At 55.9% G+C, this 17,046-nt stretch overlaps 1 protein-coding gene across 1 annotated transcript; it reads left to right on the top strand.

Moving 5' to 3' along the window:
• The first annotated feature begins 2,765 nt into the window (after window positions 1-2,765).
• ADGRF3 (adhesion G protein-coupled receptor F3) lies at window positions 2,766-15,193 on the top strand. Its single transcript, XM_030554357.1, has 10 exons — window positions 2,766-3,117; window positions 3,621-3,839; window positions 6,226-6,435; window positions 7,168-7,311; window positions 8,246-8,442; window positions 12,144-12,383; window positions 13,005-14,417; window positions 14,731-14,772; window positions 14,958-15,020; window positions 15,140-15,193. Exons 1-10 carry the CDS (start codon window positions 2,766-2,768, stop codon window positions 15,191-15,193), a joined length of 2,934 nt encoding a protein of 977 aa, XP_030410217.1.
• The last annotated feature ends 1,853 nt before the right edge of the window (window positions 15,194-17,046 follow it).

Here is a 17,046-nt window from a genome sequence, read left to right as displayed (position 1 = left end):
CGGACGGCGCAGAAGCTGCTTCCATCAGGACCGGCTTGGAAAAACTTGGCCCCTAGGGGCTAGCCCAGGCCTGTCTCTTTAAGCCCCATAGGTGCCCTGGGTTTCACCGGGGACTGAGTTTGCCATGCAGATGAGGTCCTCACCCTCCCGGCAGCCGGAACCGAAACATGGAAATGATGTTTGCTTCCCAGGGTTTGCACAGCTTGGACGCGGTGTCCTCAGGAGACACAGCCAGCCTGGTGCCGGGTGTGTTCTGGGAAGGCTCCATGCTGACGGACCATTGGCCCAGGCACCGGCCCAGTGTGGCACTGCCGTAGCTGTGTACGAGCATGACGGGTGCACATGTTGGCATGGTGACCAGGCACCACGCGTGTGTGTCACGTGGACGTTGCAAACTGGGTGTATGCGGCTCACACCCAACTGACCCACGTTGCAGACGGGGCACCGGGCTATACGGGGTCTGATATGCAGCGTGTAGGCAGAGGAACCAACTTCTCGGAGGGTGCTCGACCCTGGCTTCACCCCCAGCCTCACCCCCAGCCTCACCCCTACGTCCCCTCTTCCGTCCCTTCAGCACCTCCTGCACGCTGCTGAACAGCTGATCAGGCGGGCGGGAGGCGCTGGGAGGGAGAGGGGAGGAGCCAATCCGTGGGGCTGCTGGTGGGTGCTCCAGCTGTAAGTACAGTGCATGCAGCATACCTGTGCTATGTGGCTTGAGGGCCGGGGGTGCACAATCAGGTGATCCTGATTCAGCTTCTGTGCATGGCCCTTACTGCTGGCTGTCAGGAGACTGGAGTGGATCTGGGCTCAGTGACCCCACCTCCACCCCCTGTGAGGCCAAGCCAGGCTCTCTGCCGGCCTGTGTGGCTCTTGCTAATGCTCAGTCTCTCTCCCTTGGTCCTTGCTCAGGGTCTCAGAAGCCCAGCAGGGGAGAGTGATGGCCAGGCTCCCCTGGAGAGAGTCAGGAGAACAGCTGGTGAGCAGGGCATGGTGGGAGATGGGGCCCCCAGCAGTGTTTCCTGAGCTGGAGGATGGCAAGGGATGGGGAGGGAGACAGGGGACGGGGAGGAAAGGTGGGAAGCGTTGCATACCCCACAGATACACTGAGAAGTTGGCAAAAAACCTACAATACTCTTGCTGGAATGCTGCACCATCACTCTGTTTTATTTCTGAGGAGTCAGAACAATACACACAAGCAGCAAAGCAGGGAGAGACAAAGCAGGCTGCTCTCTGCGGCTGTGTGGCCCAACTCCCCTCACCTTAGGTTGGTTCTCTGAAAACTGATTGCTACTAGGGGAGGTCTTTCAAGGGTGTGTCTATGGCCTGGTGTCTGGTCCTTAGTGTATTTCTCCAGGGAGGCAGGTGCTGGGGGATTCGCCCAGGGCATCTGGCGGAGACAGAAGTGCCATGGCTTTGCTATGTCCCTGGTTAATGTGCTAACCACTGGGCCACCCAATCCTGCCCCCCAGGCCATCGGCTATGCACTGTGAGCCCCACAGGGGGCTGAGGTCCCGTGCCCAGGCTGGGGTATCCTCGCTCCTTAGGGCCGGTGCCGTGTGACCGCACCAGGGCTGGGGTGGGGAAAACCAAGCAATGTTGGGCATCCCGCACACCACGGGGGGAGCAGAGGCCTCGGGGCAGCACCCAGCCCCCGGCCCAGACAGGTTCACTCTGGTGTTTCAGGCCTGCTCAGTGGTGCCGCCTACATAACGCTGGCGCCACTCGCCCCAGGGACAATGGACACTGCCCAGATCCAGCTGCTCCTCGGGGCACTGCCTGTGCCCAGGCCAGTCGCAGGCTGTACAGGCAACATCACAGCCCTGGGCATCAGCACTGGTGAGCAGCACATGGGCCCCCGAGGACGGGCAAGGCCCCTCTCAGCCCACACACCCAGCGCCTCTCTCTAACCCCTGCCCCCCAAACTGCCTGACCAGTATCAATTCCTCCAGGCCACCTGGCCAGCGAGTGTCCGGCCCCCCAAACTGGCTGATGCAGGTCCATCCCACCCCACTACCACCTGGCCAGCAATCTCCCCCACCGAACATCTCACCCTGGCCATTCCCCAGGCCACCTGGCCAGCGAGTGTCTGCCCCCCACCCCAAACTGGCTGATGCAGGTCCATCCCCCCAACACCGAACATCTCACCCCGGCCATTCCCCAGGCCACCTGGCCCGCAAGTGTCCATCCCCCCCCCACATCGAACATCTCACCCCGGCCATTCCCCAGGCCACCTGGCCAGCGAGTGTCCGGCCCCCCAAACTGGCTGATGCAGGTCCATCCCACCCCACTACCACCTGGCCAGCAATCTCCCCCACCGAACATCTCACCCTGGCCATTCCCCAGGCCACCTGGCCAGCGAGTGTCTGCCCCCCACCCCAAACTGGCTGATGCAGGTCCATCCCCCTAACACCGAACATCTCACCCCGGCCATTCCCCAGGCCACCTGGCCCGCAAGTGTCCATCCCCCCCACACCGAACATCTGACCCCGGCCATTCCCCAGGCCACCTGGCCCACAAGTGTCCGGCCCCCCCAGAATGGCTGATGCAGGTCCAACCCACCCTACCACCACCTGGCCAGCAATCCCCCCCCCACCACCAAACATCTCACCCCGGCCATTCCCCAGGCCACCTGACCCGTTTCAATCTGCCCCCACCCCAACTCCCGACTGCCTGACCAGGACCCATCCCCTGCTGACTCTACTGCCTGCTCCACCCCCTCACAGCCACAGTCAGGTCTCCTGGGGGAGGGGGTCTCCGGAGTGCACATGGGCCTGGCCGATGCCCAGTTGGCAGCCCCAGGGTTGGCAGCAATAGCAAAGGGGTCTCTGGAGCGCCCCCGAAAGCCTCTGGCTGGCTCGGCAGCCATCTCCCAGCAGGCACCGAGCCGAGCAGGCTCCCACCCTGTCCTCACCATCTTCTCTCTCCTCCTGACCTCAGAGTGTGGCCCAGTGCAGGGCGCCAGTCGGGAGTGCCGCTGCCTGCCAGGCTATGAGTGGAACCGCAACGTCTGCGGCCAGTATGCAGCCTGCGGGGCCCTCCTCCTCTCTCCCTGCAGCTGTCTCCGCTGGACGGCCGAGAGCCCCGGATACTGCCAGCCACTGCTCCCCAGCACCGCAGGCAAGCTCCCAGCTGCTCTGTGCCCGAGCCTGTCCCAGGGCCAGGTGCCATGAGACGCTCAAGGTGGTGGGTGAAATGATCCCTGGACTCCTGGGTTCCCACCTCGCTTTGCCAGCCCAGGGGAGAGCTGACTGATGGAGGGGGAGGGGCCTCAGACCCAATTCTGCACGTGGAACAAGTGAGGGGGCCAAGAAATGAGGCACCCAAGTCTGTGCCATGCTGGCAAGGGGCCTGTTCACCCTCTTGTCCCCTTCTTGCACTCACGGTGCCCACCTGACTCGCTAGGTGCACGGGAGGCTTCCCGGAAGCTCTCCAAGATGCTGGCTTCCAGGTGCGCTGGGCTGGGCTCCGGGAGCCCCTGAGTGCCCAGGCATCCTGCCCATGTATCTGAAGGCTGCTGTCAGTCTGTGGAGAAGCGTCCTACTTTGGGCTTACCCGACAGGCAGTGCCTGGTGGGGGCTGCTGTCGAGACCCTGGGCATGAGCCCCTGCTTCTCATTTCAGGCACTGCGAGCCCAACGTCGGCCCCCCAGCTAATCCCAGCAGGGGACAACCTCACCATCTCCTTCAGCCTGGGGGCGGGGGCCACTGAGGTGACATGGTACCTGCTCAGCCCCGACGGGAGCTCGGCGAGGGAGCTCCACAATGGGACACAGACGATGCTGGTAACGAACGGCTCAGTGGCCGTCCTGAGAGTCAGCTCCATCTCCGCGGACTGGGCAGGTACATCCCCCCACGCCCCAGTGCTAGGAACAGTGCAGACTGCAGGAGACCGAGGCTCCCAGGCAGTTCTCACCAAGACCGGCTGTTCTCCCCAGGCCACCTCTGGTCGGGGCAGGCTGGTAACAGGAGCGATCTAGCTCTAACCCCTCCCCGGGGGCACATTAACTCCTGGGCAGCAGGAGAGGTCACCGAGTCTCCCTAGACTGATCCTTCCACCCTCCCGCCCCGGTCCCTCTCTCTGTGAGCCGCTCCTAGATGGACGAGCTTGACCATTGCATTCCGCATTGGGGAAGGCTGGTGGGTCGCTGTGCCCCTGAGCCAGCATGAGTCACTGCAAAGGGGCATCACTCAGGGATTTCACACGAGGGGCCGGCCTGGAAGCCCCCATCCTCAGCACTGGTGCAGCACAGGCGGTGCAAGCTCCACCCACCAGCCCTCACCTGGAGGGACACCCCCACCCCCAAGGGATGGGAGGGGAACTCAGCCCCCTTGCTGGTGCATCCTGCTCCGTGAGACAATATTCTCCTGGCGGGAAGTGGGGCTGTCCCAGGATTTTTGCCTCTCCCTTCCACAATATTGTGTTCCACATCCTGATGCATCAAATGAAGGAAGGGGCCCTTTAATTGTCCCTCGTGCTGGTTGTAATACAGCCAGCGGCGACTCAAGAGCAGGGGTACCAACCTCAGGGACAACTGTTAGGCCCCAGGGCACAAACCCCTGTGAGTTCAGTATGTAGATCTCACCAACCAGTGGGCAAGTGTGAACTCCCCTGGCACTATAACAGCCCTAGCATGGAGTCACTGACAGTCCCCTTGGGAACGCCGACCTGTCTTGCCACCCAGGTGAGCCTGCCTTTGTGATGGATGGTCCCTTATGCCAAGGATCTCAGCTATATTCAGATTACTCCCAGTCCCAAAGGACCAGTCACTGACCCCAGGTCAATTGCACCTCAGATCCCAGACCAAAGACAAGGCTTGTAGTCAATCCTCTAATCAACTACCTAAAGATTTATTAAATAGGAAAAAGAAACCAGAGAGTTATTTACAAGGTTAAAGCAAGTAAACATAGATACACCCATGAGTTCCAATCTTACATTTTAAAAGGTAGTAGAAGTTTCTATAATCAGCAGACTCTAAGCAGCTGGGGATCTCTCGCTTACGCCGAGTAAACATGGGCCCCAGCATCCAAGCAGCATAATGAACCCTTTCCCTCTTGTTAGGGGATTATATCCCCCCTTCTCCCTTGTGCTCTGAGCTGCAAACTCAGATGATGGGAGGAATCCCCTTGCATGACTCTGCTTCACGGGGAGGACAAAACAACCAATGCCTTTGTCCTCTTTAACATCCCCCAATAGCCTGCCTGGTGTTGCTAGATCTTTCTTGCTGGGCAGGATATCACACCTTCTGCTGGAGATGAGCACTTCACACTAGTTATCTCTCTCCTGTCTGGTGATTTGTACAGTCACAGAGACTCATAGTACAACCGCTCAGATATTACCTTACCCTGTGGGCTGCAGATGTTATCAGCAAGCTGAACGCAGGCAGCCAGGCACAAGCATTTAATAAAGTCTAAACACATTCTTATAATCTCAGTAGCTGTTTTAACAATACTAACATGCAGATGAGCCAGATCAATTGCAGCTAAGGATTTGTCAGTGTTCAGTGGACACATGGGGACCATGGTGCGAGCAGGTATCTGGTGTGCCAGCATCACACTAATCTTGCTGGACCCTGTGAAAATCAGGTTTGTCCCACTCAGAGCAGGGTAAGGGGAGACCCTGTTTGATGTGCACCCTGGGCCTCTTCACTGAAGCTGCGCAGGCGAGTTAGGGGTGATGCAGGAGTCCATTCACCCACGAGGACCCCAGCACGTGAGCCCACTAAAAGCCGTCAGCCCATCAGTCACCTGCGGGCTGGAACAGAGCAGGGATTCTGCACCGGCCAACAGGCGCAGCAGTGTTTGCAGGGAGCAAGTCTTTCCAGTGGGAAGTGCCGAGGCGGGGTACCGGGAGGCAGAGCGGAACGTCTCAGGTTAGAGCCATGCCAGTGGGGCTCACGCTCACCCTTGGGCAAAGTCCCCCAAGCCCATTAGCCATCACAAGCGCTGAGGACTCTGGTTTTCCACCTCACCCAACAATGGCAGCCCAGCGACCCCTAGTGCTGACGGAATAGCATAGACCAGCTCCGCTTACTGGTTCACCCACAACACGCCCTGCAGCCGCTGATGTCTCCCAGCCAAGCCCTGAGCCTGCCTCACTGGAGAGATCAGACCCCCAGGTGGGGATGGTGCTGCAGAGGGTGCCCCTCCCCTGCTATCTGCCTCATCCTCGCGGGGCAGGCCGGGGGGAAGAGCGAGCCAGCCCGTGACTCTGGTCTGTGTCTGTCAGGGGAGTACATATGCCAGTACGTCTGTGAGAACTCCCAGCTGCAGCTCAGGCAGCAGGTCAGCATCTTGCTGGGCCCCGAAGACATCGTCCAGACCCTGGCCCAGGTGTCCATGAACTGCAGCTCCTCCGGCGGGATAAACCTGCGGTGTTGTATCAGGAACAGAGGCAAAGCCTATCGAGTGTCCTGGATCCCCGGCTCCAGAGCTCCAGGTGCGTGGGAGGCCGAGTGGGATGAGCACTACACACACCGGGGGGACCCTGGAAGTCAAGGAACCTGCCCTGAGTCTGGGAGTGGAAGTCAGGGCATGGGAACGCAGGCTCTGACCAGTGTTCCAGCTGGCCTAGTATCCCGTTCCCTGGAATTCCAGGAGCTGGACACCTCCTGCCAGCGGGCAATGCCAGCATGTCCTTCCTGGCCCCTGCAGGAGATCAGCTGATGCAGGAGACGAGATGTCTCTTAGCTGAGTTTTCCTGCCTAGGAGCATCACTAGTGCCTATATAAAATGACCCATCGAGCCACAGGCTTTGATTCACCCACCTCCTGCCAGAGGCACCCGATGGGCTGGCTGCACGTTGCCCAAACGAGTATCTCCTCTTGGCATCACCGTGGTGTCTGGTGGTGAGAGCCGGAACGAAGCCCTATTCCGGGCAGTCCCTGACGTGCTGGGTGGCCTTCCACAGTCACGTCTCCCTCGCTCTGCTGCAGAGTCCCCGTCTCTGCACTCCGGCTGAGGCTTAGTCGTGCACAGGGGCCTAATTAACCAATGCGTGTTGGTCAGGTGCTTTGAGATCAAACACGTCCTCTCTGAACCTCCCCCTTTCCACGCTGACCAGCCCTGGCCTCTGCAGCCTCTCATCCCGCCAACCCCTGAGCCCATCAGTCCGTGCGCTAGGCCTGCCGTGCCCCTCGCATGTACCTGTGTCTCCTGTTCCCTGTCTCAGCTGACCTGGTGGGTGACACGGACCCTCTGTGCCATTCCCTCCCCCTGGAGACCTGCCCTGCCCAGGACACCCCGTACCAGTGCGTGTTTGAGAGCGAGGGGCTGGGTGCGGCCCAGGCAGTGGTGACGGTGTCTGTAATACAAGGTGAGGAGCGCTAGGCGAGCCACAGGAGTCCTGTTTGTCCTCAGCTCCCCAGGGGTTGGGGACGGGGATAGGGCTCTTGCCCCCAGCTCTCGCTGGGCTCAGCAGCCAGACCACACTGGCGTTGGGTTAAAGCCACTCCAGCTCTCTATGGGCCCTCTATGCTTGTGATTCTCTCTGCTTGTATGCGCTACCATAGTGTGAGCATCTTTCAGCTGTGTGTCTGATGGTGGGTACGCGCTACCATAGTGTGAGCATCTCCCAGCTGTGTGTCTGACGGCGGGTACGCGCTACCGTAGTGTGAGCATCTCCCAGCTGTGTGTCTGATGGCGGGTACGCGCTACCGTAGTGTGAGCATCTCCCAGCCCTGTGTCTGACGGCGGGTACGCGTTACCCTAGTGTGAGCATCTCCCAGCTGTGTGTCTGACGGCGGGTACGCGCTACCGTAGTGTGAGCATCTCCCAGCTGTGTGTCTGACGGCGGGTACGCACTACCATAGTGTGAGCATCTCCCAGCTGTGTGTCTGACGGCGGGTACGCGCTACCGTAGCGTGAGCATCTCCCAGCCCTGTGTCTGACGGCGGGTACGTGCTACCGTAGTGTGAGCATCTCTCAGCTGTGTGTCTGACGGCGGGTACGCGTTACCCTAGCGTGAGCATCTCCCAGCTGTGTGTCTGACAGCAGGTACGTGCTACCGTAGCATGATCATCTCCCAGCTGTGTGTCTGACGGCGGGTACTTCCTACCGTAGCGTCATCATCTCCCAGCTGTATGCCCAGAGGACTTTCCCTGGTGCTTGGACCATGTTCCACAGCTCCGATCCTTTGTGCACGCCTGGTTCCCATTCTTTGCTCCACACGAGTCGATTGTTATTTACGGTGTCATTGTCCCATGTGCTTTGCCCTCACTCTGTCTTCTCCTCCCTCCCCGTTGTCCCAGCTGGGGATCCCTTCTGTCCCAGCAATGACTCACAAGGCATGTGGGCAGCCACCAAGGCAGGGCAAGTGGCCGAGATCTTGTGTCCTGACAACAGAGCTGGGACAGTGCAGAGGAGCTGCTCGGCAGGAGGAGTCTGGGGAGAGGTGATAAGCAAGTGCACCCACAGAGAGCTCCTGGCTGGACTGTACAGTGCTCAGGTGAGTGGAGGCTTCCTGCCATCCTCCTGCTCCTTAGACCTACGATCCTACACCCTGGCTCCCACACAGCCATCTGCATTTCAGCCTCAGCGTTCACACTCCCCGAGGGCAGATTACTCTAGCATCATCCGGGGCTCACTTAGGATGGAAATGAAGGAACCTTCTTTCCAATGATAAGGACATAAGAACGGCCGTACCAGGTCAGACCAAAAGTCCATCTAACCCAGTATCTGTCTACCAACAGTGGCCAATGCCAGGTGCCCCAGAGGGAGTGAACCTAACAGGCAATGATCAAGTGATCTCTCTCCTGCCATCCATCTCCATCCTCTGACAAACAGAGGCTAAAGACACCATTCCTTACCCATCCTGGCTAATAGCCATTTATGGACTTAACCACCATGAATTTATCCAGTTCTCTTTTAAACTCTGTTATAGTCCTAGCCTTCACAGCCTCCTCAGGTAAGGAGTTCCACAAGTTGACTGTGTGCTGCGTGAAGAACTTCCTTTTATTTGTTTTAAACCTGCTGCCCATTCATTTCATTGGGTGACCCCTAGTTCTTGTGTTACGGGAATAAGTAAATAACTTTTCCTTATCCACTTTCTCCACATCACTCATGATTTTATAAACCTCTATCATATCCCCCCTTAGTCTCCTCTTTTCCAAGCTGAAGAGTCCTAGCCTCTTTAATCTCTCCTCATATGGGACCCTCTCCAAACCCCTAATCATTTTAGTTGTCCTTCTCTGAACCTTTTCTAGAGCTAGAATATCTTTTTTGAGGTGAGGAGACCACATTTGTAAGCAGTATTCGAGATGTGGGCGTACCATGGATTTATATAAGGGGAATAATATATTCTCAGTCTTATTTTCTATCCCCTTTTTAATGATTCCTAACATTGCTTTTTTGACCTCCTCTGTGCACTGTGTGGACATCTTCAGAGAACTATCCACGATGACTCCAAGATCTTTTTCCTGACTCATTGTATCTAAATTAACCTCCATCATATTGTATGTATATTTGGGGTTATTTTTTCCAATGTGCATTACTTTACATTTATCCACATTGAATTTCATTTGCCATTTTGATGCCCAATCACTTAGTTTTGTAAGATCTTTTTGAAGTTCTTCACAGCCTGCTTTGGTCTTAACTCGCTTGAGCAGTTTAGTATCATCTGCAAACTTTGCCACCTCACTGTTTACCCTTTTCTCCAGATCAGTTATGAATAAATTGAATAGGATTGGTCGTAGGACTGACCCTTGGGGAACATCACTAGTTACCCCTCTCCATTCTGAGAATTTACCATCAATTCCTACCCTTTGTTTCCTGTCTTTTAACCAGTTCTCAATCCATGAAAGGACCTTCCCTTTTATCCCATGACAACTTAATTTACGTAAGAGCCTTTGGTGAGGGACCTTGTCAAAGGCTTTCTGGAAATCTAAGTACAAATGATGCGTGTGTAACCTTTGGGTAGGCTCGAGTTCCCTTCATTACCCCTCTCCAGTGCCTAAAAACAATCCAACTCCCGTAGAAAGTAGCTGGAGACCCAGAGTTCAGTCTCTCAGGATTTTCAGAAAGGATTGCACAGGGTCACCCTCCCGCCTTCAAGTCCCCAAAGGAACTAAAGAAATGAATTTAGTTCAATAACTTTAAAAATCTTATGATAAAGAAACAAATAATATTCTAACGCAGGCCTGCACAACTCGTAAAGTGGCGAGGGCCATATTACTCCAAAGAACACAGCTGAGGGCCGAAACCCCCTGACCCCACCAAAACACCGCCCTTCCAGCACCGTCTGGCCGCCCCCTCTCCGAAACACATTCTCCCCCCCGCCGCAGTGCCACCTAGCCCTGTGGAAACAACTCCCCCCCACACAAAGTATAAAGCCTCTCTGCCACTGCCCGCTCACTCGGCCCGTCATTCCCCCATGGATAAGGGGAGGGGAAAAGGGGGACAGTTTGAAGGGATTTTCTGGGGCTATGAACTAAGGGGAGGGGAAAGGGAGACAGCATGAAGGGATTGGATGTGACTGTCCAGCACACAAACACAGGGGCCACAGGGAGCCTGGCGGGGGGAGGGGTAGTGTGATAGGGGCCGGGGAAGGTCCTTGGACCAGAGAAGGGGGCAGCAGTCGGGGCAGGGCAAACACACACACACACACACACACACACACACACACACACACACGTTGTGCAGGCCTGCTCTAATGTTTACAGCTTGACACGGCTATGTTATAACCACAGATGTTACCTTCACAGTGATACAGAAACATCCATAAAGAAAACAGATTAAAATCTGGACAGTTCAGTTCCCCCAGAAACACAGTGAGAAGAAACTGAGTGCTCCCAAAAGCTTCGGCTGAGTTCACCTAAGTCTCAGTTCCAGTCTTTGATCACCAAGTTTAGACAGTCTGAGTCTAAAACAGCATCTTCCCTCCCCATGCTTGTCAGGATCTTCAACTGGATCCAGGCAGGCCCTTCCCCTGCTGAAATCCCTGCTAGCCAGCCAGCTACCTGATTAACCAGCCACTCAGTTATGTTCTAGGTCTAAAGAAAACCCTGCTGCAAAATGCTGCTGAGTTCGGGACACCAGCCTGCTGTCTGCTCCCGGGCTCAGCGTCTCCCAGGGCACATGGCCCTTTGCAGGGACAGCTGCCCTCATGGAGTCTCACCCCAGCACCCAGGAACCTATTGGAGCAGACCCCAAACTACCACCCCCAATTCCAGAAGGAGTGCTTAATCCGCCTAGCAACAGTGACGCAGACACAACTCACTCCTACCTCCTCCCAGTGGGTCTCTTAAATAGATATCTGCCTATTAGCCACATGGATTACACATGAGCTCTTGAGGCTGCCCGATTTCCCAGGGTCTGAATTCTGCCCTAGCTCTTATCCTCATTAGCTCTCACAGAACTTTACTAAAGAAGTCATGATCATTATCTCCATATTACAAATGGGGAAACTGAGGCACGGAGCATGACTTGCCCAGGGTCACCTAAGAGCAGAGCCGAGAATAGAGGGCTGGTCTCCTGAACCCCAGGCTAGTGGTGTAGATCTAGAATCTAGCCCATCCTGCCTCTTGTAAAGCCCTTCTGAGTGAGAGCAGATCTTCCAGAGAGACAGTCAGTCTGGCTCTAAAGCCTAAGGGTGATGGCAGCCCACTGTGACCCCAGCTGAGTTGTTCCGACTGTGAACCACCCTGGCCGTTCAACCTCTCACTGTTCAGACTTTACGCCCCATCTCCAGCCTGACTGGAGCATGAGACAGCCCAGCAGCTCCCAGCAGCTTCGGCAGAGAGAGGCGTCTGCAGGGATACTGATGCTGACGCTTTGCCGGAGTGCAGGAAACGTTCTTGGATATAGGCCGGGGGCCTGGAAATTCACAGCCGTCCCTTCCAGCGTCCCAAAACTCCGCTGCATCCATCAGTGCAAAGCGTAGTCAGTGGGTTGCCGCTGCTGCTGCAGAAAGGGTCAGGACCGAGACCCCCTGCGGCCCAGACCTCCCTTCCACACCATCCCCTGGGAGCTGAGAAACAGCCACTGACTTCAGGGACTGCATGGCCGGGGGAGCGGGGTCCCTGCAGACCAGGCCTGAGGGTTGGATTAGAAGTGGAAGGCTCCGTAATGTCCATCCCTGAGATCGCCCCGGTGCCCCAGCCTGTTAAATCTCAGTCTCTCTTCCCCACCCCACCCCTTTTCCCTCTCCAGCTGGTCCTGGCAGGGCTGGGCAACCCCCGGAGTGAGCTGGCGCGGCTGACTGAGTGGCTGAGGGTGGAGACTCAGCCTGGGAGGGGCTCTGTGAGCTCCACCTGGGACCTGCTGGCTCTAGTGACCACGGTGGACACCATCTCCCGTATTGCCGGGAACGCCGGCCTGCACCTTAGCAGCAGTACCATGGCCGTGAGTACCCGGGACACGGCGCTGGCTGGCTCGCAGACCCCGTGGGACGTGGGCAGCCCACACTAGGTGGGACTGGCCGGTGGGATGCTGCACATCTCGCACAGCCTGCTGTGACCCTTCAGCTGGGAGAACCAGCTGCCGGGCACGATGCACTGTGTTCGCCAGGACTTCAGGTCGGAGCCAGACCCCGTTGTGTGGGTCGCTGCACAGACACAGTGTCCCCAACCCTAGGCAGTAGCAATCTTATACTACCCATGAGTTTGGCCCTGTATCATTTTCAGTCTATTTGTTTTCAGCATTTGCAAAGTGAGGCCTTGTCCTGCCTCGACGAAGAGACTCAGAGAAGGAAAGAGGGGAGCCAGAAGGAAAGAGAACTGGGGGGGAGGATGGAGAGAGAAAAGATGAAGCTAGACTGGGGGCCCACACAGACACCCTGCTGGTGTGGTAGACGCCAGAACGTCAGCATTTGCCGGCAAATACCAGAATTACCACAGCGTCACTGCAGTTAGCACCTGTGCTAAGGGTGGGGCAGAGCGAGACATCCCAGACAGCCATGGCCTAAACACTGACACTGTCACTCCTGGGAGGGCAGGGAGAGGCCAGCTCTGGGAAATCAGCCCTCGAAGTGATGAGGCCCGTACAATCCAAATGCCATCTTTGTGCTTGCAGACTTTCCTGGCAGTCATCAGCCAGATGCTTGACTTCGATCCCCAGGCCTTGTGGGCCAAGGCACAAGCTGACTTGCCCTCCATGGCCTCCACGTTCCTGCAGTCCATCGAGAACATCACCAGGCGGCCAATCCCCGCAGACGGCAACTTCAGCTTCACCCTGCCCAATGTCGAGCTCCAAGGATCCGTGTTCGATCCGGATTCGCTGACTGACTACAGCAAAACCTTCCATGTGCAACCCCTGCTCCAAACCCACATCAGCCAGGATGTGCTAGAGCAGCTGGTGCAGCTCGGGGCCAATGTCACCGTGATCAGCATGGCGCTGAAGACACTGGGCGGACTCCTGCCTGCGAACTACGACCCAGGGCTGGGCAGCTCTAGCTACGTCCTTGGCAGCCTGCTGTTGTCCAGCAGCATCATGTCCAGCAATGGGAGTGTGAGCCAGGCGGAGATTGCCATTACCTTTGGTCACAGGAACGCGACAGAGGACGAGGCTGTGGCAGCATCTGGGGAGGAGAGGCCCCAGTGCGTGTTCTGGGACCATGGCTTGTTCCAAGGGGAAGGAGGCTGGTCCTCCCAGGGATGCCAAACCTCTGGCACAGGCACCACCACCAAGTGCACCTGCCAGCACCTGACCTCCTTCTCCATCCTCGTGTCCATCCATAGCATCACGGATAGCTTTTGGCTGGACTTCCTGAGCCAGTTTGGAGTCTGTGCTTCCATCCTGGCCCTGATCCTCTGCTTGGGGATCTACTACCTGGTCTGGCGGTCGGTGGTCAGGAATAAGATCTCTTACTTCCGCTACATGACTCTGGTCAACATCGTCCTGTCTCTGCTGATGGCCAACGCGTGGTTCCTGGGCTCCTCCTGGATGACCCCGAGCCATGAGAACAAGCTCTGCGTGGCTGCCACGTTCTTCATGCACTTCTTCTACCTGGCCACGTTCTTCTGGATGCTCGTCCAAGCCCTCATGCTTTTCCACCACCTAGTGTTTGTCTTCCACCAGCTGGCCAAAGCCTCCGTCACGCCTCTCGTGGTGACCATCGGGTACCTGTGCCCACTCATCATTGCTGCCGCTGCCGTGGCTGTTTACTACCCCAAGCAGGGCTACATTCAGACCATGGTCTGTTGGCTCAATGGGCACAATGGGGCGATTTACACCTTCTCTGTGCCTGTCCTGGTCATTGTCCTGCTCAATGTGCTGATCCTTTTCGTGGTGGTGATGAAGCTAATGAGGCCGTCAGTGTCCGAGGGACCCAAGGGAGAAGACAGGAAGATCCTGCTCAGCATTCTCAAAGCTGTGCTCATCCTGACGCCCATCTTTGGCCTGACCTGGGGGTTGGGGATTATCACCATGACGAGCAAGAGCTCTGAAGTTTTCCATTATATGTTCACTGTCCTGAACGCATTTCAGGTGGGTGATGCGACATGGCACTCTGCCACATGTGCAAGACTCTAAATGCCCATTATCTCCCTCCAGCTGCATGGGGCCCACATCCAGACACAAGGCCTGGGAGCCTGCTAAGGGACAGGCAGCGAGAGACTGCCATGGCACAGAGCCAGCCCAGCCATGTCTTCCTTCTCTCAGCCATGCCCCTGGAGCTAACCTTGATGAGCCTCAGAGGTCTCAGGAAACCAGGCCATCGGCTGGGGACTCACTGGACAGTGTTTAAGCAGCACCAGGTGAGACCTGGTCAGTAAATGCCCTTTATTTCTCTTTCATGCAGGGTGTCTTCATTCTGGTCTTCAGCTGCCTCATGGACAAGAAGGTGAGTTTCTCCTCTTCCTGGCCTTCGCCAGTCACTCTGGGCCAAAGATACTTCCAGCCAGCCATCAAAAACAACCACTCTCTTAACAGCATGAGAATGGCCATGCCGGGTCAGGCCAATGGTCCCTCCAGCCCCGTAGCCTGTCTCCCGACAGGATAACAGGAGTGACCTTGTGTTCCCTATAGGTGCGGGACGCTCTGCTCGAACGCATCCAGAAAGAGCTCACCTCCGGGGCTACCACCACTCAGGTGAGTTTGACCCCAGCTCCTGTGTAGCACCCTGCACAGCGGCACGGCCAGGAGTTAGCTGTTTTGTGGGCCACCGCGCTTCCCGGCTGACGCTGCTCCTCTTGGGATGACGGGAGCAGCAGCCACACAAGGTGCAGCAGGTTCAAGGCAAGGCAGTCGTCCAGGCTGAATAGCAAGAACGTTGATCCCGCTGGAGCTGAGAACAGACTTCCAAGTGAGGGAAGCCGGTGTCATTTACAAGACAATGCCCTGGAGAAGGGTGTGGCGAGATGGGATGAGACGTAAGCTCACGGGCCTGCTCCAGACGAAGTGGGTATTCACCCAGGAAAGCTTGTGCTCCAATACGTCTGTTAGTCTATAAGGTGCCACAGGACTCTTTGCTGCTTTTAATTACAGAAGGTGGAGAAAGCGACTAGGGAAGGGGGCTGAGGGGCAGGACCGGCGCTAAGGGTTTGAGCGCCCTAGGCAGACGGCAATTTCGCAGCCCCGCGCGCTGGTCCCGCAGCTGTGGTGGAGCTCCCGCAGTGGTGCCCGCGGAGGGTCCGGTGCTCCGTGGCTCCGGTGGAGCTGCCGCAGTCCTGCCTGCAGGCGGTCCACCGGAGCCACGCGAGCAGCCAACCATCCACAGGCACCACTGCGGCAGCTCCACCGGAGCCGCCTGCCGCCCCCTCCGGCAAAACGGCACCCGCCATTTATTCTGGCGCCCTAGGTGATTGCCTAGGCTGCCTAAATGGTAGCGCCGGCCCTGCTGAGGGGGAATAAATGGGGAGGAACTGATTGAGAATTTGAAAGCGGAAGTCAGCTTGAGGTGAAAGTGATCAGGAAATGGTGGAGTTCATGATTCTAAGGAATGGTAGGAGGGAAACCAGCACAATAAAGACAATGGATTTCAAGAAGGCAGATGTTAGCAAACTCCGAGAATTGGTGGGTAAGAGCCCATGGGAAGCAAGTCTAAGGGAGAAAAGAGTTCTGGAGAATGGGAAGTTCTTTAGCGACATTATTAAGGACACAAGAGCAAACAAACCTGCTGCGTAGGAAAGAGAGGAAGTATGGCAAGAGACCACCTTGGCTTACCCAGGAGATCTTCAGTGATCTGAGACTCAAAAAAGAGTCCTACAATAAATGGAAACTAGGTCAAACAAAGGATTAATATTAAAAAAAATCAACACAAGTTTTTTTGCAGGGATAAAATTAGAAAGGCCAAGGCAAAAATGAGATTAAACTAGCTAGGGACATACAGGGTAACAAGAAACCATTTTACAAATATGAGAAACAAAAGAAAGACCAAGGACAGGTAAGTCCATTACCCAGGGAGAAGGGAAAGACAATAACAGAAAACACAACAATAGCCGAAGTGTTAAATGTATTTTTTGTTTCAGTTTTCACCAAAAAAGTTAGGTGTGATCAGCCAACTAACATAGTGAACATCAGTATAATTGGGGTAGGATCTGAGGCTAAAATAAGAAAAGAACAAGTTAGGAATTACTTTGCTAAGTTAGGTGTTGAAAAGTCAGCAAAATACATCCTAGAATACTTAAGGAACTGGTTGAAGAGTTCTCAGAGCCATTAGTGATTCATAGACTCATAGACTCTAGGACTGGAAGGGACCTCGAGAGGTCATTGAGTCCAGTCCCCTGCCCTCATGGCAGGACCAAATACTGTCTAGACCATCCCTAATAGACATTTATCTAACCTACTCTTAAATATCTCCAGAGATGGAGATTCCACAACCTCCCTAGGCAATCTATTCCAGTGTTTAACTACCCTGATAGTTAGGAACTTTTTCCTAATGTCCAACCTAAATCTCCCTTGCTGCAGTTTAAGCCCATTGCTTCTTGTTCTATCATTGGAGGCTAAGGTGAACAAGTTTTCTCCCTCCTCCTGATGACACCCTTTTAGATACCTGAAAACTGCTATCAGGTCCCCTCTCAGTCTTCTCTTTTCCAAACTAAACAAACCCAATTCCTTCAGCCTTCCTTCATAGGTCATGTTCTCAAGACCTTTAATCATTCTTGTTGCTCTTCTC

This window comes from Gopherus evgoodei, chromosome 3, assembly GCF_007399415.2.
Source record: "Gopherus evgoodei ecotype Sinaloan lineage chromosome 3, rGopEvg1_v1.p, whole genome shotgun sequence".
NCBI classification, from domain to species: domain Eukaryota; kingdom Metazoa; phylum Chordata; order Testudines; family Testudinidae; genus Gopherus; species Gopherus evgoodei.
This window is presented reverse-complemented; position numbering and strand designations above follow the sequence as displayed.

What these genes read in the sequence shown, in the direction of transcription:
- ADGRF3 (XM_030554357.1), top strand. Translation starts at nt 2,766, where the DNA reads ATGGGCCTGGCCGATGCCCAGTTGGCAGCCCCAGGGTTGGCAGCAATA. An exon ending in ACTGCTCCCCAGCACCGCAG is followed by an intron (nt 3,118 to 3,620) that starts GCAAGCTCCCAG and finishes TTCTCATTTCAG; the next exon opens with GCACTGCGAGCCCAACGTCG. An exon ending in GCTCGCAGACCCCGTGGGAC is followed by an intron (nt 12,384 to 13,004) that starts GTGGGCAGCCCA and finishes TTGTGCTTGCAG; the next exon opens with ACTTTCCTGGCAGTCATCAG.